The sequence below is a fragment of the Sphaeramia orbicularis genome, chromosome 18 (genome assembly GCF_902148855.1).
Source record: "Sphaeramia orbicularis chromosome 18, fSphaOr1.1, whole genome shotgun sequence".
Lineage (NCBI taxonomy): Eukaryota > Metazoa > Chordata > Actinopteri > Kurtiformes > Apogonidae > Sphaeramia > Sphaeramia orbicularis.
This window is the reverse complement of record NC_043974.1, coordinates 42,371,166-42,393,819: the sequence shown is the minus strand read 5'-3', so window position 1 is coordinate 42,393,819 and position 22,654 is coordinate 42,371,166. Positions and strand designations below refer to the sequence as shown.

Here is a 22,654-nt window from a genome sequence, read left to right as displayed (position 1 = left end):
CAAATTATTATAGTTCAAACATATGGCCAATTAGTGTATAATCATAGTGCAATGTTCTGTGCCTTTTTCTTGACTTACCAAAGTTCTAGGGTTGTGCCGTTGTTCTCCCTCAGTGCAGCTTGACACAGGAGGAACCACAGACAAATTCAGCTGACTGTCATGTGCCGACTGATGCATGTGATGCATCAGCTCCACAGGGTTGGAATCCTTCAGGACCACCTGCAAAAAAAATGTCTTAGTAAATATTTATAAATACTTGATTACCTTAGCTTGATCTCATTGTCCACTCATTCTTTTAGGGATACAATCTTTTTTTTCAGTAATTTTAATTTCATATCTAATAGCCTATCTATTACCACAAAATAAATATCATGCGTCTCTACTAGGGATACAAATTATCAATTAATTCATTAATCATTGGTTGGCTGACCTTATCGATCAATTACCGATTAATTGATAAGCGGCGATTTTCCTGAGAACCTGAGGTTCTCTTTCAATAGGGTCTATAAGAATTAAAGCTAATTATTATTTAGATACGTCCCAAAAAAAAACATGTCATATTCCTTAATGATTGATTTAATTTACCATTGGATACAGTACAGGCAATGACATTTATGGACTAGAACTAAATAAACTCTGCAGAGAAATTCAATAAAATAAATGGATCTGAAGAGGGGCAGTTTAGAAGAAATGGGCATTTCTGACTTTGAATCCCTAGCTGACATGGCAATTAACCGACAATTAATAATTTAATCGAGCAAATTCTCATCGACAATTAATTGATAGTCGATTAATTGTTTACATCTCTAGTCTCTACATTACAATATGCAAGATTACCGTGCACTGTCTTCTATGACAACTGCGGTCAACAGAGTGAATTGTTTTTATTTCACCTCAAATGTCATGACCTAATATGTTTACTACTGGCTTGCACCTTAAATGAATGAGTCAAACATGAAAAAAAAGCCTTAAAGGAGTGATATTTTACTTTTTGAAATGGAATTATGCATATTAAATCATTTCCCTGTGGTCTCCATAAACTGTAAATGCTCTGCCTGGGTCTGAATTCTTCATTAATTCAACTCCACAGGTCCATCTTCAACCCTATTTCTGAGCAATGACACCAGAAAGGTAGTTTTGAGCGCTGGGCCTTTAAATGCAAATGAGCCGCTTCACACCCCACCCCCTCCAGATGGTTGACTGTGCTTTCTGTCCCGTTTGTGTTTGTTAATACAACCAACAACTGAACATTTTAGGTAATTGGCTTGAAGTTTGGACATATATTCAGTTTTTACTACAACCGCTGCTGCTGATAAACAATTATGTCGTACTCAGAGAAATGTTTGTCAAAAGTCTGAACCTTATATGTGCAAATGTCGTGATGTAACTAGTTATAAACCGTAACAAATGAAGCAGGAATTACAACAGGTTGTAGAAATCCACTCAATTTTTGCTGGAATGAATATAAAGATAGTTTTGCAGCACTTGGAGGGTTCAAATTCAAACTTTATGAACTATGAGGGTCAAAATACACAAATAAATGAACCAAAGACTAACTGTTAAGGGTTAGTATTTTTTTGTTGATTCTGTCATGGGCTGTGCCATTTGTTCTGTTGTATTTTTGTAGTTTTTTCTGTTCTCTTCCTTGTGTGTGTGGGTGTGTTCTGTTTCTGTTTTCCCTCCAACAGATAGCAGTTAAAGGAAGATGAGCTGCAGGTGTGCTGTTGTTCTGCTGGCAGCAGCTGATTGAGGATGAGCTGCAGGAGTGGTATTGATGTGCTGGCTGCTTCTGATTGGTGCTTTGGAGTTGAGCCAGGAGATTTAAAGGACAGATCTTCATTCCTCCAGGGACTCCTCTCATTCAATCCTCCCCTGTGTGCAGACCAGCCTTTTGTACATTTTTGTTAGAACTTTGTAAACCTTGTGATACAAGGAGGGAATCCTTTCCTTTAAGTTTTTGTCTGGTAAGATTGATGTATTTTGGTTTCCTTTGTTTGTTTTTGTAGAACATTTTGATTCCCTTACCTGATTTAATTTTTCTTTTTTTGTAAATAAATATCTCATCCTGCAGTGCTATGGTTGCTGGTCTTTTTTTTTTTTTTTGATATTTTGCCCTGTTTGTTAAGGGACATGGAGGGAGGGGAGTCTCATATCATGTTGCGTCTCGGCAACCCCTAGACCGAGCGTAACATGAATTGGGGGCTCGTCCGGGATTTGAACCCGGGACCTCTCGCACCCCAAGCGAGAATCATACCCCTAGACCAAGCGAAAGAAAGAAAGAATTAAGCCAGTGGGGAACCAGCTAAATAAGCTTTCCTGCCTATTTTGGGCACTGTTTACATTAAATTTGAACTTATATTGAACTTGTGTGACAAAAAACTGCAGTATTGTAATATTCCTTGTCCAACATTTGCACTTCTGCAGTTGGAAAGTGGCAGGTACTATAGCCATGTCCAAACTACATCATTTTCTGCATATGAACTGCAGTTAATAATAATAATAATAATAATAATAATAGCACATCACACTTATATAGCGCTTTTTTGGACACTCAAAGATGCTCAAACTGGAGTTATTTCAGTTGTTTTTAATTGTCGTTTTTTAAATTGTTATTAATTGCCATGGGCCTTTGCTGAACCCCCAGGAACAAAATTAACAATGGGTTAAAATAGCCTTGTAGTGGCGTAAGAAGAGTGTTAATGTGAACGTTTCATGAACAATCAACAAAAACGCAGTCAGAAACCATGTTTAAAAAAAAAACAAAAAAAAAAACAGTGGGGACCAGCAAGGTAAACTCAGTAGCTATTTAGCTATTCCTACTTTATGTACAGAGTTAAACGGAACTTTTACCTTTGCTAAAGTCCCTTGAACACGAGGGTATGAAAGTAATGTAACAGAAACTGTTGTCTTATCTATTCCTAGCTTCACCATACACTCAAACTGTGGGGTTTCTCCGACTTCTTCATCAACCTGTGGCACAGCGCCCTGATGATAACCTCGCCTGTACCCTGATCTTTATTAGAGACTGAGAGGAATAGAATTGATTCTGTTGGATTAGTCAGTACATGTGCAAAGAAGCTCATTCTCCTGTTGTGGAAGTCAAAAGAGACACCAACTTTTAAAGCCTGGATAACAACAATGATGGATACCCTTCACCTAGGGAGGATTAGATACACACTTAACAACAAATTGAGAGAATCTGAAAAATTTTGGAAACCAGTGATGTCATATATGGAAGGGTTAAGAGTCACTACATAAGCAGCAGTCTGCAGCGTAGTGCTACCCCGATTTATCTCAGCAGCTCTGGGGTTGGGGGGGGGGCAAATTATGTTTTTGTTTTTCTGCCCAATTCTTTTTTTTTTCTTTCTTTTCCCTCACTTTATCAATGTTTTTTCTTTTCATTTCTCATTGTCCGTTTGTTATGTTGATATCAAAAATGAAGCATAATGTACCAATCAGAGGACCTTAAGTCTATACTAAGATAAGGCTTCACAATAAAAAATAGGTGAAACAAGAATAGTCAATACAACAAAAATAACACATAAGGATAAATATAAAAAGCAAACTCCGGCTAACATGCTAACATCAGAAACAGCATAGCATGGCTATCTTTAGCATACTTACCATCATATTTGTGAATGTAAGAGCAAATGTAGAGTTTAAAACCCTTGTTTCTCTTGGACACTGGAGCAGTTGAACAGGCGTCAATGATGCGGTGGATGTCATTTACAGACAGGCGCGGAAGATTCTGTAAACATCTAGTAAATACGGGAGCTGCCATCTTTCCAGTGGTGACGGGGTAAACGGGCTCTGGTAGTAACATTAACTCCAAACCGGAAACTGAAATGCCAAATCTTGTGACAAAATTGGAAGTTCTCTTGAATTGCTTTGTGCGGAGTCCATTAACTCTTTGGCAGGGCTTTTATATTTTTTACACACAGCTTCCAATGAAACACAAACATCAGGTGTGTTGTGGGGGTACATTGTTACCATCCCCAAAAAAAGAGATCTATATTTCCAAAAATGTGAACCTACCTGCTTGACAAGGGTCTCTGAGCATGACATTTGGTCCATGTGTGTCTCACTGCGGTGAGCAGGGCTGGAAACTTCTTCAGCAACGACACCAGCTGCTGTTCTTGTGGCCTGTAAATGTGTTATATATGAATTAATGACAATGTAAAAAAGTATGGAATTTAAAATTTGGCCAAGTACAATATGTCACTAATATTTGTTGACTTGTAGGCAAACAAAGATAAACAATAATATCAGACAGAAAACCCTCCACGATACAGTTTTTCAGCAGATCATAGAACTGGGTCTGTTGTTAAACACTTGTGAAGTTTCATGATTTGTTTTGATGACTTGGACCTTTGCTGATGTGTTGTGTCCACCTTACATGATTTAAATAGCCCATGCACTTAGTGAGGCTATGGAAAACAAGTGGAAAGAGGCCGTTTTGGGGCTGAATACTGGTTCTGAATGCACACACAATGGCACCCTTTTTTGAACATGCTCGTGTGCAATGGAAAAGCAGCCACTGAGAGGGAGGGGCATCATAAATCATGTTCACTGCTCTTCATTGTATGTTTTAAGTCAAAACTTCATTACATTTGACATCTTAATTATTTGTCTACAAATAACCAACATCAACTCTTTACGATGTGTTCAACTCTTGTCAAGTTAGCTAAGCTGATAAGTACATTTGACTTCATGTGCCATAGGAGGCATAGGCTACATATTGAAAATATTCATAACTGACAACCTTATGAATACCCACTGGTAGATTCATAGCTACGATTTTAGAAAATGTGTTAATTCATTAAAGTTGCAAACAATAACATAACATGCATGCACTTGAAAAGCCGGGCCTGACTAATCAGTTGCACTACTGCCACCCAGTGGCCTGACTTATCAGTGCACTGCAAAGTTTTTGCACATACGGACAGACAGACAGACAGACGACAAACTGATGGCAATACCCTTTGGCTAGTGTGGCCAAGGGTAAAGATTATTACTTAAAAGTAAACAGAGCAAATTCATAAAAAAAAAAAAAATTAGACAGCTTTAAGTAAAATCACTTTAACAACTTCAAAATGCTAGAACAAATCTAAATAATACTTCCAAAGTTTAATCATTTGTCATTCATCACATGCTCTTCCATGTCTTTAGAAATCCTTGAAAATATAACTCTAATCTTTATCAAACTCCAGCTTTTGTAAAACAATAATTAAAGAACATTATTAATTTATGTATACTAGCATCACAGCTAATCGAGCTAACTAGCTTACATGCAAACTTAAGAGCTCTAACTTTGCTAATGTTCAAGCTCATAATTTACAAATGTTCATCAAACATTACATACTTAAATTAAATGACTATAATGCTCACCTTGTGATTAACTTATCTCCTCTTCTGTTTTCTTTTTCTGGAAACCTCTGAAAATGAACCACCTGGCTGATTGCTATTTAAACACTTTAAATATTGTTGCTGTGAAAACCATTCTCTATGGGGACACGAAAGTGGGAGGGATTAACCATATTTGGAGGAAGTGTGTGAGAAGCAGTGAGTGCAATACTAGCACCTTTAGGCACCTTCAGAATGATTCCTGGACTCATTTAAAGGGTTTTCTTTCAGGGGACCCAGTTTTTTGTCCTCATACTGTCAGAGGTTCCCATGTTGTGACTGTGTAAACAGCTTTATCTCCAAAAAGCACTGATTATAAGAACACACACACTCGCATTTCCTACTTCAGGGGGCCCACCAGTTTTTTGCTCATTTATGGGGTCCACCCTTTCCAATGGTTCTACACTGCTGTAAAAAAAAAAATAAAAAAAAATCAGGTAACATAAACAAAATTCAAAATCACAAAAATCACTTCAATTTAACAAAATTTTTAACTTTTGTCTCCATGCCAGTTTTTTGTTTACTTGTGGGGCCTGTTTCTAACATACAGTACTTGTGAGGTCCAGTGTCATAGACACATACACATTTTTTGTTTTTATATCTTTACAGGGTGTTAAGTTACTATCTGGGGCCCATTAATGGTTTCTATTGAACAGACACTGACAGCATTAGGGATCTATATTTCAAATTAAATTCTCTACTTTCTTCATTCCATCTCTTTATCCTTTACAGCTATAAATTCACATGCCCTGTTAGCTCATGAACTACTGTATGTGCTAACATCTAAACAAAACATCATCAAAACGAAGACAGGGTAGTAGCCCGGTAATCAAATAATGATCTGCAGAACTAGCACTTGACCATTCAAATTAATGAGGCCCAAGATCTAATTTTGAGTCAACAGTTATTTTTCTTTTAATTCCACACTAGAGTTAACTATGAGCACAGTTCTTCACGTTAGCCTTATTGCATTATTGTCCAAGTTATTTTGGCCAAATTCTGTGAAATCTGCCAAGTTCTACTCTCCTACCACTGCTGATCCACCGTGCATTATAGTGCAGAAAAAAAACTTGAAATATGACTTGAGGCACCAATGTTATGAGGGCAACAATAAAAAAAATACTTTCAACAAGTTAAACTGAAGGAGCATGTATTTATTTACGCAAACAAGTCAGTTGATCCAACTACATTTTACACTTTGAAAATACGGTAATCAAAATGAAAAGAAAAAAAAAAGCTTTTTTGCTCATATATAAAAAACATGCTCTAGACCAGTGTTGTTCAGCCTAGTGTGTCTTGGTCACTAGTGTGTGTGCCGTGACAGATTGTCAGGTGTGCCGTGAGAAATTCACCGATTTAATCTAATTGGTCCAATAAAATTGTTTGGTTATGCCATAACTGAATGGCACTGTTTCGGTTACACCGTAACTGTATAATTTTATTGGACCAATTAGATTAAATCAGCAAATTTCTCATGGCACACCTGATGATCTGTCATGGCACACATGTGCCACAGCGTAGAGTGCCATAGGTTGAAAAACACTGCACTAGACAAAACCGAGACTGAACTAGGGCTGCAAGTGCAAGTAATGATTACAGTAAAACAAAACACTCATGACAACTCATGATTCAAGTGAATGGGAGAACAGTATTAACCATAGGTTTAGTTTCCATACGCAAGTCAAGTCATTTATGTGAAATCAGGTGATCAGGTGAAATCAGGAGGTTTTGAATTGCGGTTGTATCAGTTCTTGTGCCTAGAATCTTTAAGAAATAAATAAGGTGGATAAAAGACAGAGGGAAACAGAGAGCCAACTGAAAATGTGTGTCCATACCTCTGATCAGTGAACTGCTTTCATTATAATTTTCTTCTCATGGCAGTTATTCTATTATGGATGAAATATTTGATAGCTTTCCAGTCTCTTTTTTGCAGCGCTTGAGGTTCTGCAGAAATACAGCGCTCACAGTCCGCTTTACCTGGAACATCCTGCCTCTCCACAAACTTTTTCAGATGTTTTTCAACTGCAGCAATTTCCTCTGGTGTCCAACGTTTCACCCAACGTTGCTTACCTAAGTCGGTAGAAAAAGATTACATTTTGATTAAACTGACAATTTGCAGAGCTGTGATCCGCTCACTCTGAAAAGAAAAGGCAGCTCATAATGCCACTAACTGTGCAAAATGAGCTTCCACTCTGTTGAAAGTAAATTACATATATTTTAGTTGTATTTGAAATAATATTTTGTTATTAAAGAATGTGATTAATTGTTTCACATATCAAAATGCCAACAATATTTCTTTCTGAACAATGTTTAACCAAACTGGTTAAACTGTGCTTGATTTTAATCAAAGTAGTGATGCACTTAGTTATCGTCTACCTAGCTCTGAGGCCTGCCATTTAAAAAAAATCTTCACAACACAAAGTCAGAGGTAACCACTATGACCCACCCAAAAAGCACACTTTAACCTACTTTTTCTGTGAAAGTAAAAAAATAAATTAAAAATAAAAATATATATACACACACACACACACATATATACATATACATACATACATACATATATACACACACGTACATACACACATTTTATTTGTATCTATCTATCTATCTATCTATCTATATCTATATCTATATCTATATCTATATATATCTATATATCTATATATATATATATATATAGTTTCTAACCATTGTCATTCCTAGGTAGGAAGCTCTTTTAAGTTTATTAAGATTTCAGAGACATGCTTTCATTCAATACAAACATCAACACTAATTTTCAAGGCAACCGATAGACCATTTTCATTAAAAGTAAGGTAAAAGGCTTTAAAAAAAATTACTGAGTGGCACTGGCCCAAAAGAGAATGCAAGCCCCAAAGCTTACCTCTCTTTTTTGCAGACACTTCCTTTTTTTGGACTTGTGATGTGGAGGTACATTCTTGCAGGGATGTACTACTGACCACATCTTCTGACCCCTGTTTTCTTGACATACTGACATCTAGACACAGAAAGAACTTTATTAAAAAATGCAAGACACAAAATATGAAGAAACTGTCAGTAAAGTGATTATTTTCTTTTCTTTTATAAAATAATTTAGTATACTGTATGGCATTTGTGTCTCTTAAAGAGAAGTGGTGAAGATCAACCTGCTTTAATCGTTCAAGCTCACCTGTTGCAGACACTCTCTGGTTTTGGGCTTGTGATGTGGAGGTACGCTCGTGCAGGGATGAAATGCCGACCCCATCTTCTGACCCCCGTTCTCTTGGCATACTTACATCTGCACACAGAAAAAGTTCATTCAACCATGCAAGACAACACATGTGGACCTTAATATTAAGTATTAAGTAAATATTAATGTAATAGTAAATATTAAACATTAAGTGAACCTTAATATTCAGTAAAGCTAGCTTGATAAGGACATTAATGAAATAACTGCTGTGATTGTGACAGCAGTGATAAAGGGTACACAGATTTTATAAAATGATCTGTAGTAAAAATGCATGCCATAACCAAAGGTTCACAACGCAAGACAGTATTTCAAATATTGGGTTTCTGTAACCAACAATGTCACTTTTTATGTAAATGAAAAAGAACACTGTACAATCCAGGGACAAATGTAATTGAGCAATGGCCATAATATTGCTTATTTCATTGAAGTATGACAGAGCTACGCTGAACAAAAATATAAACGCACCACTTTTGTTTTTTCTCCCATTTTTCATGAGCTGAACTCCAAGATCTAAAACTTTTTCTGTGTACACACAAGGTTTATTTCTCTCAAATATTGTTCACAAATCCATCTAAATTTGTGTTAGTGAACACTTCTTCTTTGCTGAGATAATCCATCCACCTCACAGGTGTGGCATTTCAAGATGCTGATTAGACAGCATGATTTTTGCATAGGTGTGCCATAGGCTGGCCACAATAAAAGGCCACTCCAAAATGTGCAGTTTTATCACACAGCACAATACCACAGATGTCACAAGTTTTGAGGGAATATGCAATTGGCATGCTGACTTCAGGAATCTCCACCAGAGCTTTTGCCTGTGAATTGAATGTTCATTTCTCTACCATAAGCCATCTCCAAAGCTGTTTCAGAGAATTCATGAAGAAGACTGTGCGAGGAAAATGGTGGTCACACCAAATACTGACTGGTTTTCTGACCCCCCTGGACCACCCAATACAGTAAGACTGCACATTTTAGAGTGGCCTTTTATTGTGGCCAGCCTAAGTCACACCTGTGCAATAATCCTGCTGTCTAATCAGCATCTTGATATGCCACACCTGTGAGGTGGATGGATTATCTCAGCAAAGGACAAAGGAGAAGTGCTCACTAACACAGATTTAGACAAATTTATGAACAATATTTGAGAGAAATAGGCCTTTTGTGTACATAGAAAAAGTTTTAGATCTTTGAGTTCAGCTCATGAAAAATGGGAGCAAAAACAAAAGTGGTGCGTTTATATTTTTGTTCAGTGTACAAAGAAGCCTGTGGAACCAGTTCAGACAGACAACTCCAAGCTGTACCAAATCTTGATCAGCTGATCAGTCACATGCTCCCTTCAGTTGTTAGGGCAGACTATTCAAACCTCCCTGTTTACCTGATCTTCCCCTTCCTGCTGCTGATGTGCCATATGCTCAGGCCATGCTTATACTTCTGTCCATTAGATCAGCAACCCCAGCATCCACCTGTGGGCTCTGTTTCTATGATAACCCAGGGGGGGATCTTACCATTCATTCCCTGTAATATCTGTCAGGCAGATCATTTCACAGGAATGAATATATCAAGACAAAGCCTCACGCCAACTTGCTTGCTGCTACTTATAATAATTATTCATAACCAATAAAAGACATTAAATTAATCCAGAGTTGTGTGACTGAACTGAGTGGCAGAAGTGACATTTTACTTATCTTAGAGTTTTAAATTATTGCCTTTAATGTTTCTATTTATTCTTTTAATATTTTTAATGCATGAACTATGTGTCAGTATTGTCTTACTGTATTTATTGTCTTTAACTTTTATTCTATTTCATGATAATGTGCAGCACTCTGGGGCAGAAGAGTCTGTTTTTAAGTGTGCTATGTAAATAAACCTTGACCTGTCATGTTCTGTGCTGTATCTCTTAATTGGCAAAAGAAACATGCTGACATTCATAATTTCTGAAGCTGCATTTGGAGATTTGCCAAGACTGATCTTTATCAAGTATTTGCAACGGTTTCAGATGCTCTGCAAATGACCTATTCACACTGCTGCAACTTTTTTCCTGCAACATTCTAAAAATGATTTTGTCTTGTCCTGAATCTTTGGTGTTGGTTTTACAGATGAATGACAGTTCAGAGGAATGTAAAATAGTTACTGTACTTCAACAATACAGTGTATCATAGAGTAGATTTCAATCCCAGACCTGTCTTGCTGAATCAGACTTGCACATCTAATAGTAGTGCATCATCTGGAGACAATGTAATATATTTTGTGTCCTTGTTTTCACATAATGTCAGGACATAGTGAATGAGAGAAACCTGCAGGCACCTTTCAATGGTGCAAAGCTCGTAAATATTCATGACCAATGACAGATAGTTCATGACCAATTTAAAAACAATCCTCACATACCTTCAGCCTCCTCTTCTGAAAGCTCCTCCATGCCAATGGTCTCTAAAATGTTAATTGATATATTATTGAGTTGGAAAGCTGAAACTGTGTGCAATCTGCCAATCAAAGAGCATGCAAAAATACTGCAAAAAACTGCTGGACTGACCATGTTGTTTTACCTATAACTGAGTAGATACAAGCAAAATACAATACAAAACTATAAAACTTGCTTTCTTAATATGTATGTTTGTGTGCGCAGTATATGTAAGTGTGACTAATTTTTGCATATGTATGGTCTTACTGGATTAAAAAAAGGTTAAAATTTTAAACTTGCAAATTACCTGCATATAATTCTATTAATTAAAAAATTCCAATTCTAATAATTTTTGCGAGAATGCTTGAAGGACACAGACAAGCATTTTCCTATTAGCCAGTCTGTGCATTGGCTACTGTTAGTTCCTATTAGCTGATGTTTCCTGTTAGCTGCTGAAGCTAGCATAAAACCGTGTCTGTGCGAAAATAAACTATGGACATGGGGTAACAGTATTGTCATTCTCATCCAGTCCCCATTACTCCCCTATGTTTTACAGGGTAAATACTGGCTAACTGAAAGCTCAAGACTAAATGTCATACAGTATATTGCATCTTTAAAATAGACTTTTACCATTCACGCCAACTTGAATTTCATCCAGACTCTTTCCTTTGTATTCTCCTAGGTGTCCCTGTTCCATTGCCAGGAGCACTTTGCTGATTTTGGCCAAGTGGCGGGTGCCCTCCCGAAGGTGGTAGTGCTTTCGGTTGACAGCGATATTATGCCCGAGGAAGTCTGCAAACTGATCGAGTTCTGTGGTCTTAAGGTTCAAAACAGTGGAGACGGTGGCGATATGTTTCCTCAGTTTTGTTGATGTTACTGCTTCAGGATTTTTGATGTCATCACATTCTTTCACAAACTGCCGTACGCAGTTAGAAGCCCTTATGTAATGGACAGAGTCTGGTAATGCAAACAGATATTTATTTTCACACAGCACCCCACATTCATCTCTCTTCTTGGTTAGAACATCAAGTGATTCACTCATGAGTGGGGTTAAAAGAACTGGAACATTTCTTCCTCCATTTTCTGCGATTGTAACCCTTACAAAATGTTTGCACAGCTTTTGTTCAAGCGGTGTAAGGGCCAAGCTTACATCTCCATGTGTGTCTGATGTGTCTTTTGATAGGAACGCAGACAAGAGCATCCTGGACACTTCTTCCTCTCTCCGTCGGTTAAACAGTAGAACTTGTGTCAGGGTCACTTTTGCAAGCTCTTTCCAGTTTGATGGTGACGGGTGTTCTCGCAGATCATTCAAATGTTGCTGCTGTTTCTCAGCTAGATGACAATGAAGCTTTTGGATATCTTCTGTAAAAGGTAAGAGTTGAGGAGTATTCCATTTGCTCTGGTCAAGATGGGTTAGTGCTTGGTTTGCAATGTCAAATCTCCAACTTTCTCGATAAAGCCGCAAAAACTCCTCAGCATCTTGAGTAGCTTGTTTATCCTTCTTTTTCAGGCCTCCGGACTTGATAAACAGGGCCACAGAACGCAAGCTGTGTCCAACCTTGCGAGCAAGAGACGGATGTTGATATTTGCCAGTTTGCTCATTGAATCCAGATAGGCTCTTTGCAGCAGTGACAACATGACAGAAGTGCTCAGGTTTCAGGAGTTCTTGCATGGTCTCCATATGTGTAACTTTCCTTGCTTCCAAGAACAGCCTGCCAAGGTCTCTAAGTTTTTGCCGAATATGCTGGTGGTTACTTACTATATTCTCATTCTTCTTGAACAGTCTGTAACCATACTCGAGAATGCAGCGGTCTTGTACAATAGCAAGTGCAATCATGTCTTGATTCATAACACTTAAGAACTTCCGATAAGCATCACTAAATCCAGGTGGAGTAGGTTCAGCGAATATAGCTTGAATGCTAGTTTTACTTTGGTTTGTCCTCTCAGGTTTAAACCTGCACGCCTGCAAATGCCGCCACATTGATCTTTTTGTGAACAAGCCATAGCAGTGAACACAATGTGCAAATTCCTCTCTTTCAGATTTTCTCTGTGGTTGCTTCCATGGGATGAGTTTGCCTTTTTGTGTCTCCAAAACGTCATTGTTGTGCTTAAAGTTACCCTTATTACATATATATTCTAACTGCTGTTTCCTTTCCTTTGAGTTCTTTGGCAAACTGAGTGCTTTTACAACATCTGTTTCATCTTGGTGTTTAAGCCACAAGTGTCTTGACATTTTCTGGACAAACTTTCTGCAATAAAAGCAGAAATGTTTCTTGTTATAGCTTCTAGAGCCATCCTTTAAAACTGGACTGACATAGACAGACGGCTCTTCTTCCAGGGACTCTGAAACACTCTCATCCTTTTTAGAATATTTTGCCACTATTTTCTTTTCATTCCCATCAACTCTGCTATTCGGAAATTTTTGTGTGGGGTCATGACTGGAAGACTTGCTTCTTCTCTGCCTGGAGGACTCACTTCCACTCTCCATGGGCTTTAACTTGCTCTGAGTGGAGGACTTGCTTCTGCTCTCAATAGATGCACCTTTGTTCTTTTTTTTAGCTTCCAGGGTTAATTCCAAACTGCTATCACTTTCTGTGCTTTCGTCCAAGGGACATGGAATGTACTCATCTTCACTCTCTATGCTTGAGTCATCTGATTCCACAAGATTCATCTGAATAAAAAAACCAAAAAAAAAAACATGTCAATGACTCATTTTGTAACATAAAATATCAGAAATCTGAGTATACTTTAACTGTCCAGGCATACTGAGTGAAGAAAATTCTGTATGGAGCCTTCTATATGGAGTATTTTAAGTCCAAGTAAATTTACATATTAGAAAGACATACTGTTAATTAATGTTAGACTAAATATGTGATTAAAAACTAGGGATGGGCGTTTTCAGTTACTTTAATATTCAATTACACATATTAAATAATGAACAAGTACTTGCATTTTCTTTTTACCCTATAATTAAATCCGGGAGATCTGTGCCTGACCGTTAATATTGGTTCCGCTAGTCTTTCCAGTCAGACAAGAACATATTGCATGTACTGTTATATGAGTTGTAGTCACAACAAACACACGGCGCAGGTTAGAGTTCTCAATGGACATGAAAATTAAGGCCCGATCCGACCTGGCCAGAGTACATAAAGTCCAAGGCAAGCACTATGGAGCTCCCACAAGGTGCATGCAGTTGTTAGCAGGCAGACAGAACTCAGGGTAACACCGGTGGCTCAAATTATAACAAAGTGGGAGAACACACATATAGCCTACAGCTTGTAAAACGGCAACTTCATGTTCAATTATTCATACAAAAAATGAGAAGTTGCCCGCAAAATAAAGTTCAGTCCAAGTCCTCACACCACCAACTCACGACAGTGATTTTTCTCTCTCTCTCTGATGGTCTTGCTGCTGGCTGTTGCTCCATGTTCACACTATCTGTCCCAGCATGAATAGTGAACTGTTACTCGAATAATAATGTCATGAACAGGTATTTGAGAACTCGAGTAATTGTGCCCATCCCTACTAAAAACTTTCAAAACAATCTGAATATGTCATATATACAATAAAGCCTAAAAAAGCAACACACTTGGTATTAATTTACAAAACAAAATAGGGAAATAAAATCAAGTCAGTACCAGTCTCACTAGCAAGAACAACAGACATGTTCACAGTCATGAAAACACATACAAGAATAAAAAAAAAGGCTTACAGGACGGTGAGAGCTTCTTGTCAGCCTCTGAGAATGCCTTTCAGGCTTAGAAATGGAAGTGCCCGGTGTGCAGTTATCACCCGAATCATGGAGACAGCCAGCAAATTCTTGTTCTCTATCCACCTGCAAAAAGGGAGACAGGAGATATGATCTTCACTTTTTGTTGACACAGTAGAAAAACAAATGGCAGGGGAAAGCTTTTGGGGGAAAGGGCCCATCAACTAAGTACTCATATGGTTTAAATAAGTTTTGGAGCTTACCAGAATGCTTTTTGTGCAGCTCAGTGATGGAACAACTTCATCATCTGATTGCTTATTGGAATGGTTGTTTGGAGAAACCTCATTACAGGTTTCTTTCATAATAGTTTCATCTGAATTGTGCAAATGATCAGAAACATCCGGTCGACTATCCATCTGCAAAAACAAAGGTATGTCAAGACGTGCATATATTCATACATAAATTCACAATCTATCAAAAACAGTAACAGGCAGGTTTATACAATTACTTGACTAAAAACATTTTAAAGGGGTCATATTTTGCTAAACCCACTTTTATTAGTCTTTGGTTCATTTATTTGTGTATTTGGACCCTAATAGTTCAAAACGTTTGAATTTGAACCCTCCAGTTCTGTGCTGTAAAACTATCTTTATATTCATTTTGTCAAAATCAAGTGGATTTCTACAACCTGTTTTAATTCCTGCTTAATTTTTTATATCTATAAGTAGTTACATCATAACATTTGCATATATAACGTCAAGACTTCCAACGAACATTTCTCCAAGTATGCCATAATTGTTTAACAGCAGCAGCGGTTGTAGTAAAAACTGAAAATATGTTCAAACTTGAAGCCGATTGCCTAAAATGTTCAGCTGTTGGTTGTATTAACGAACACAAGTGGCTGAACAGGACAGAGCAGCACAGCCGACCTGGAGGGGGTGGGGTGTGAAGTGGCTCATTTGCATTTAAAGGCGAAGACACACCAACCCGACTGCCGATTGTCGCCAGAAAAGGTAGCCTGACTTATCAGTCAGCTCTCGTCTCCCCGACACGGTCAAAAAAGTGTGAAGAACACACCAAATCGACTACCGACGTGAGCATACGTTCTACGCTTGCGCGAGACATAAAACCGGAAATGGTGGAACATCTCTCTAGACCAAAACAGAGCTCGCTGTAGTCAGTCATTGTTGTGAGCAGATAGTTTTGAGTAGTCAAGAAGGGTTCTTGTACTCGTCGAACGGATGGATAGTAATAACAAGATACTGGCATTGTCAGCTCTTGGACTTCTTGTGAAAGAAGAAAGATGTTGCAGGCAAAAACTGAGGAGAAACTGCGCTATGCTAACAATGCTAACAGTGCTCACTTCATGGAATGAATGAAGTCCATAGGCAACACTCACTGGCACTCATTCAGATACAATACAAGCAGTTAATGGCCTATTATAGGAGACTATAATAGTGTGAAGAACCTTGGCGTAGCTGTATTCACATGGAAACTGCTCGTTCATTGATTCACTAGTCAAGGGCTATCCCTCCACCAATCAGATCGGGCCAACTGAAAGACGGGTAGTGGCAAATTACACATGTTGAATCAGCTGAAAAGACTGGCGACGGCTCTAACAACAGCCAATTGCACGGAACACACCAAGCAGACTCATGTTACCAACCTTGCCAGACTGCCCGACTATGTCCAACCCCCAAAAATAGGGTTGGTGTGTCTTTGCCTCAAAGGGCCAGAGCTCAAAACCACCTTTCTGGTGTCATTACTCAGAAATGGGGTTGAAGATGGGCCTGTGGAATTTAATTAATGAAGAATTCAGACCTAAGCAGAGCATTTACAGTTTATGTAGACCACAGGGAAATGTTTTATAATTCAAAATTCCATTTTTAAAAAAAAATCAAAATATCACTTCTTTAACGGAATTCAAAGCATTGGAGGCATACCAAAATGTTTTTTGTATTCTTCCTTAGAACATCATGGTGTGGAGTGGGAGTTTTGTTCTCCATAAAATCCTCATCAGTTTCATTACTATCTGAATAATCACTGAGCAAAAACCCTTGAACAGTAAACACTGAAACATAAATAAACAGCAAAAATCTGTTAACTTGAAAAGTTCATGTATGGCAGTATCTACTAACTAGAAAATTTAACCAAAGCAAAAACTGTTACTGAGATAGCAGAAACATATGAACATGTCTTGATCTGACTAAGCTGGTAAGGCGTATAGCACTGACACACACTTCCAGAAGTGTGTATGCCCACTTTCCAGAAGTGGGTACCTTTGACCAATCAAACTGCTCAGCTGTATGACCTGCCGCAAATTTGAGAGAAGGAAACAGCCAGAAGAACATAGGCCCAATCCCAATTCACCCCTTACCCCTACCTCTTGGCCCTTGCACTTGGACCAGTAGAATATTTTAACAAAGCACTCTAGCTAGCCTGGACTGTAAAATATCACAGTTAATTCTATCGCTCTGTCTGACTGAAATTCTCTGACAAAAGCAGAAGAGCCACATATCACCTGAAACACAAATAAACTATGCCCTGTTGTTATATCCACTTCACTGTTTTGCTTTTGAAATGCATAAGTTGTTTCAAGGAACCTTCTGCCACTTACCTTTTTAAATGTCGATAAGTCTTGCCATAAATCCAGACTTGTCAGTCAGTGCAAGACAGAATACGTGTCTTTGCATCATCTACAGGCTTTTATTTCATCTCCTTTTGGACATAATGGCTCTGTGAAAATAATTTTAATCATTACTACATATTCAGCATAAAAGAATTGTTCAGTGAGTCATGTTTATATTTTAGCCATGAATTGCCTAGATTGCTAGCTGCTAATGTTAGCAGCTAACAGTTATTGTAATATAAGATAGAAACGATAGAAATCAAACAAAATCATGCCTACCTGTTTGCATGCAGCTATATCCCTTTGTTGCAGTAAATGTGGTAAAATATTCAATGAATTTCAAACAAACACTGCACCTTAGGCTATGTTCTTCTGTCCGTTTCTTTCTTCTTCTCTCGAATTTGCGGCAGATCGTACAGCTGAGCAATTTGAGTGGTCAAAGGTACCCACTTCCAGAAAGTGTGTATACACAGTTCCCACCATTTTGGGCCCCCCACTGGTTTTGGGCCCCCCACTGTTCGTGTGTTCACTGCAGTGGGATTCCCTGAAGTAAGAAATGCGAGTACCCCATACATACACACACATACACACACACTCAAAGACTGTGGTCTGTAGTACTGGAACTACAATTTAAGTTTTGCTTGAGAATTATTATTATTGTCTGTGCTAAGGGTTCATGTTAATTATTTTTTGTTCATACGGTAATAAATGCAAAATTTATTTTGCCAAAACAGTGTATTTTGTTATTGTCAACTGCAACTGACCTGGATATGCAGTAGGTCATGTTGTCAAAATAATATGATTAGTCATTATAGTAATAGTCGGTTGTCATGATATTTGGGGTTGGAGAGGTGAGGCCATACCACCAGTATGTGGACAGTGTGTATGCTTGAAATGTTGCCCACAGTCAAGCCGCTCATCAGGGGACTTGAATACCTGCTCAGGAGTTTTGAAAATTAGAGAGAACATTGATTCACACTAACACTCCAGTCATTATCTGATTTCTGGAGTTATTAGATTATTAGTAACAGATAACAGCAGTAATCTGATTATGAGATATCAGATTAACACACATGGATTTCTCCCCAATACTCCGATGTCTTCCTGCATGTATACAGGTTAATCTGATTTATTTTGTTCTTTTGCACCTGCACATGTGGAAAACCAATTACAATCGTACAAAAAGGGAAGGCCCAAGTGGAAGACAATAACAAGAACTCTAGCATCACTATATACATACGAACTCCGAAAGAAATCCAAAAATGAATTGAAATCAGGGTTTGTACATATTTTTAAGCTTAAATTCAAGCACTTTTAAGGGTCATTTTCAAATTTTTCCAGCACAGCATCTTATCGCTGGGGTTAAACACATATTTATAGGAATACACATACCCAGGATTTTTTTTTTTTTTTTTTTTCATCAGAATAATGTACATTGTATTATGCTATAGACATCTAAAATGGTTTCATAATAGCAAAAAATGTAGAAATTAAATGAGAACACAAAGTTTTATCCCAACACACTCGCACCGAGATTAAGAGTAAGATAAAAATGTACCAGGAGTCGACCTGAGAACACCCACTAATTTTATTTATTGACATAAAGTTTTTTTTTTTCAAAATGTATCACCTCTCTGTGAGTAGTTTTGGCTTGAGTTAATATTAAAAATAAATAAATAAATGACGTCACAGAGTTAGAATTGCGAGGACTTTTAAGATCTTGAAAGCACAACACTGAAATTCAAGCATTTTCAAGGATTTCAAGCACCCGTACGAATCTTGTTAAACATCTCAACCCGCGTTGATTACTTCTGAAGTGCATGTAAACGCATCAGATCTGATTATAATGGTTATCAGATTTTATGGTCATGTAAACAGGCTCATTTCTATCAACCTTCATGAACAATATTATCATGATAACTGTTTGAGTGTGTTTACCTTCTTTTGGACACATAACGTGGACCCTGGTCCGTCTGCACTGATGGACTTCCAGATCTCCTCTGGCGTCAGCGTGGTTGTGTTCAGTGGTACCAGATCGCTTCCGTGATTTGTCTGGAAGAGTTCAATAATTTCATTGCCCGCCAACTGAGGGAACAGGGACTTCAGCTGGGACAGGAAGTCTTCCTCCTTAAGGCCCAGAGGACAGCGAACCACCTTGACCTGTTTAGATGACTTCACTAACACCCAAAAAAAAAAAAAAAAAAGGCAACCCAAAACACATTCACAGTCAGTAGAGGAATTTAACAAGATACCAAAATAAAAAAAAATAAATAAATTTTTAAAAAAAAACAGAAATCAGACTTTAACGGTGACATTATCAAAGTCTTGACAAAATAAAAGACAAATATCCATTTCTGTGTTGGATGTCATAATGAACATCACGCAGAAATTCACTATATGGACAAAAGTATTGGGACATGTTGAATTCAGGTGTTTCTTTTCTAACAGGGGTCTGGGATACAAAACAATAATGTCATAATATAATTTTATATTGAGGTAAATAGCATTGCATTGCTTAGTTTGGTTTAAATTATCTTTGCTTCCAAAATGCCTCAGTGATGGTTTTTACTTAATTTCTCTCAACATTAATTTTGTTTTGTTTATCCATGACAATGATTTTAAATGTTCTACCTCTAAATTTCTATAATATTTTTCATGCTTTGACTGTAAACAATTTTCTACCACAGCTAACCATCTACTTGCTTCACATCTCCCTGAGGAAGAAAAATCTCCCATTAAACCTTAAGGAAATATTGATGTTTTACATGTTGAACAGGACATCTTACAGCTGTAGACATGATGTGTCCCAATATTTATGTCTATATTTTTCATAAACATTAATATTTCCTTAAAGTTTAATGGGAGATTTTTCTTCCTCAGTGAGATGTGAAGAAAGTAGATGGTTAGTTGTGGTAGAAATTTTTTTACAGTCAGAGCGGGAAAAAATATTTTCTAAATTTAGAGGAAGAACATTTAAAATCATAGTCATAGATTAAAAAAAATATGTTGAGAAAAATCAAGTCAAAACTAGCTCTGAGGCATTTTGGATGCAAAGATAATTTAAATCAAACTAACCAATCCAATGATATTTATCCCAATATAAAACTATATTATATCATTTGTCATTACTGTTTTGTATCCCAGACCCCTGTTAGAAAAGAAACACCTGAATAAAAGGAGTCCCAATACTTTTGTCCATATAGTGGATGTGTTGCTGTGGCTATAATATCAAATGACATTAATGAAAACCACAAGAGTTGGGAAGTCAAAGCAAGCTTGATAACAACCATTATGGCTCAAATAGAGATAGTGTGTTATATTAGGACAGGACAGTGATCAGGCAGAGGAGTGTGTTCAGCTCCAGGTTGCTGTCTCTGACCTGCTCCACTAGCAGGCTCAGGGACTCTTTCATCCCCCTGGCCATGAGACTGTACAACTCATCACTGAGTGGTCGGGGGGGGGGGGGGGTCTCGGTCTTAGTCATGACCACATTAGGACTGATTCAATGACACTTCAAAATATCCAAGCACCTTATGTAGTTGGACTACACCCACTTTTCAAACCACCGTAGAACACTTAAATAACTTTTACACTTAAATCACTGTTTCACTTTATATCAATGCCCTGAAATGTGTAAATACAATCAGAAGTCTTTATTTACAGTACTGTACAGACGCCCTTTTAGAGTAGTTCTTTAGCAAGTGTCTTTTAGAGTATATATACTAACCTTAATGTCAACCTGGATACTAACTCACTGTTGTGTTGTGGTCTGTCTGTTTTTTGTCTTCTTGTGCTGTATATAAAGCTGCTGAATACTTGGATTTCCCTCAGGATTAATAAAGTATCTATCTATCTATTCATCTATCTATCTATCAAAAGTACTTAATTTACCCCTTCCCTTACACTCAGACAACAATGTTAGTGAGGACATGGTTGAATGCTGATGCTTTTTTCAAATATATTGTTGTCTAATTGAAACTGTATGTTGTCTTTTCATTTGCTAATCATTAGAGATCCAGTAAAATGAAAACAATTTACCAGTTATTTACCATTTATACGATTCGTAGACATCAGTGTGACATTATCCATTTTGCTGACAGAATTTGTGCGTTCCACCCTGAATTGGCCGCCATTTGAATTTGGTTTATGACCATAAGTTATGGCACAAAATCTGTTTCGTGTTGTCCCAGTGAACTTGAGCTTTGGCAAACTAAATCTATTTATCTTAAGTCACTTGTGTCAAATATGAAGACAATTGCACTTTAAAGTCACCTGGCGATGATTGTCCACCAACGTCAGAATCATCTGGTATTAAGATCTCGAGGTCAATGAAATCCTGTCCATTGTCAGTCCCCTTCCTCGCCCGACTCCGAGCAACAAATCTGACAGAGGACAGAAATGCTTACCATTACTTTGTACACAGGCACATTTTATTTCCTGCATCCACGGCTGAATGAAACACATTAACTGTCATTATTGATTATGGAGCCCATTCAGTAGGTCGATCAAATTTCCCAGCGATTTCCAACAATTCGCCAATTTTAGTAATTGTTATAAATATCAACATTATAGATTTGTTAATAGAACAGGTAATAAGTGGCTGGTTTTACCTAATCTTAGTTGTATGAGTAGTTACAGGGCGTGAAGAAACAGCAGGAACATTGGACTCCACTTCACCCTAAAAGTATAAAAAACATGTTTTAAACAAGACTCAAACCACTTCATGAGGCTGCAACTAAACATTATTGCCATTATGAAATAATCTAGAATAAAAATACCAGACCAAATCACATAGATTAAGGTGAACTAAACTGTCAGACAAGCAGAGTAAAAGGACACAACTACTAAAATAGAATCAATTAATCCACTTAAAAACAAGATTACAGCAAAATAGGTTAGTTTAATGTTGGACAGATCGGTGGATTTAGCTTTGTGAAAATCAACTGTTAATATATTTGTCTTTGCAGGCGAGAAGGAGCAGGAGAGAAGAAATGAAAATTAAATGTGCATTTGTTTTGTGTAACGTCTGTGAACTGTAATGGTGATGAGCGGTCAGAAATCGAACCTCTTTCCTCCTGCATTAATAGAGTCGATAAAGGCAAAGATGTAGTATTTTTACTTCAACAAAATCCCACTGCTGAGCATCCAACATTCAGAAAAGTAAAGTTGTAAAGTTATTGATGATATGCTCTTTAATTCAACAAAAAAAACCTATTGCTTACTGTAGTTAATCAAATATAACAGGTAGCTAATGTTAGCTTAGTTAACATTAACGCTGACTCCTTGCAAGGT

General features: G+C 37.5%; 1 protein-coding gene across 6 annotated transcripts in view; it reads right to left on the bottom strand.

The window, feature by feature from the left end:
- LOC115438607 (uncharacterized) overlaps window positions 1–22,654 on the bottom strand; it is a 41,476-nt gene that overhangs the window by 8,445 nt on the left and 10,377 nt on the right. For 2 of the 6 annotated variants that reach the window (XM_030162324.1, XM_030162326.1), the window contains exons 8-12: window positions 21,973–22,040; window positions 21,635–21,744; window positions 19,301–19,539; window positions 4,036–4,143; window positions 79–219 (exon numbers count right to left, since the gene is read on the bottom strand). In XM_030162324.1, the coding sequence (XP_030018184.1) occupies window positions 79–219; window positions 4,036–4,143; window positions 19,301–19,539; window positions 21,635–21,744; window positions 21,973–22,040 (666 nt within the window). Of the gene's footprint in view, window positions 1–78; window positions 220–4,035; window positions 4,144–6,536; window positions 7,474–8,284; window positions 8,399–8,569; window positions 8,678–11,011; window positions 11,054–11,654; window positions 13,696–14,736; window positions 14,860–14,996; window positions 15,150–19,300; window positions 19,540–21,634; window positions 21,745–21,972; window positions 22,041–22,654 lie in introns of those variants that run through there. The other 4 variants (XM_030162325.1, XM_030162327.1, XM_030162328.1 and 1 more) reach the window with 4 other exon arrangements.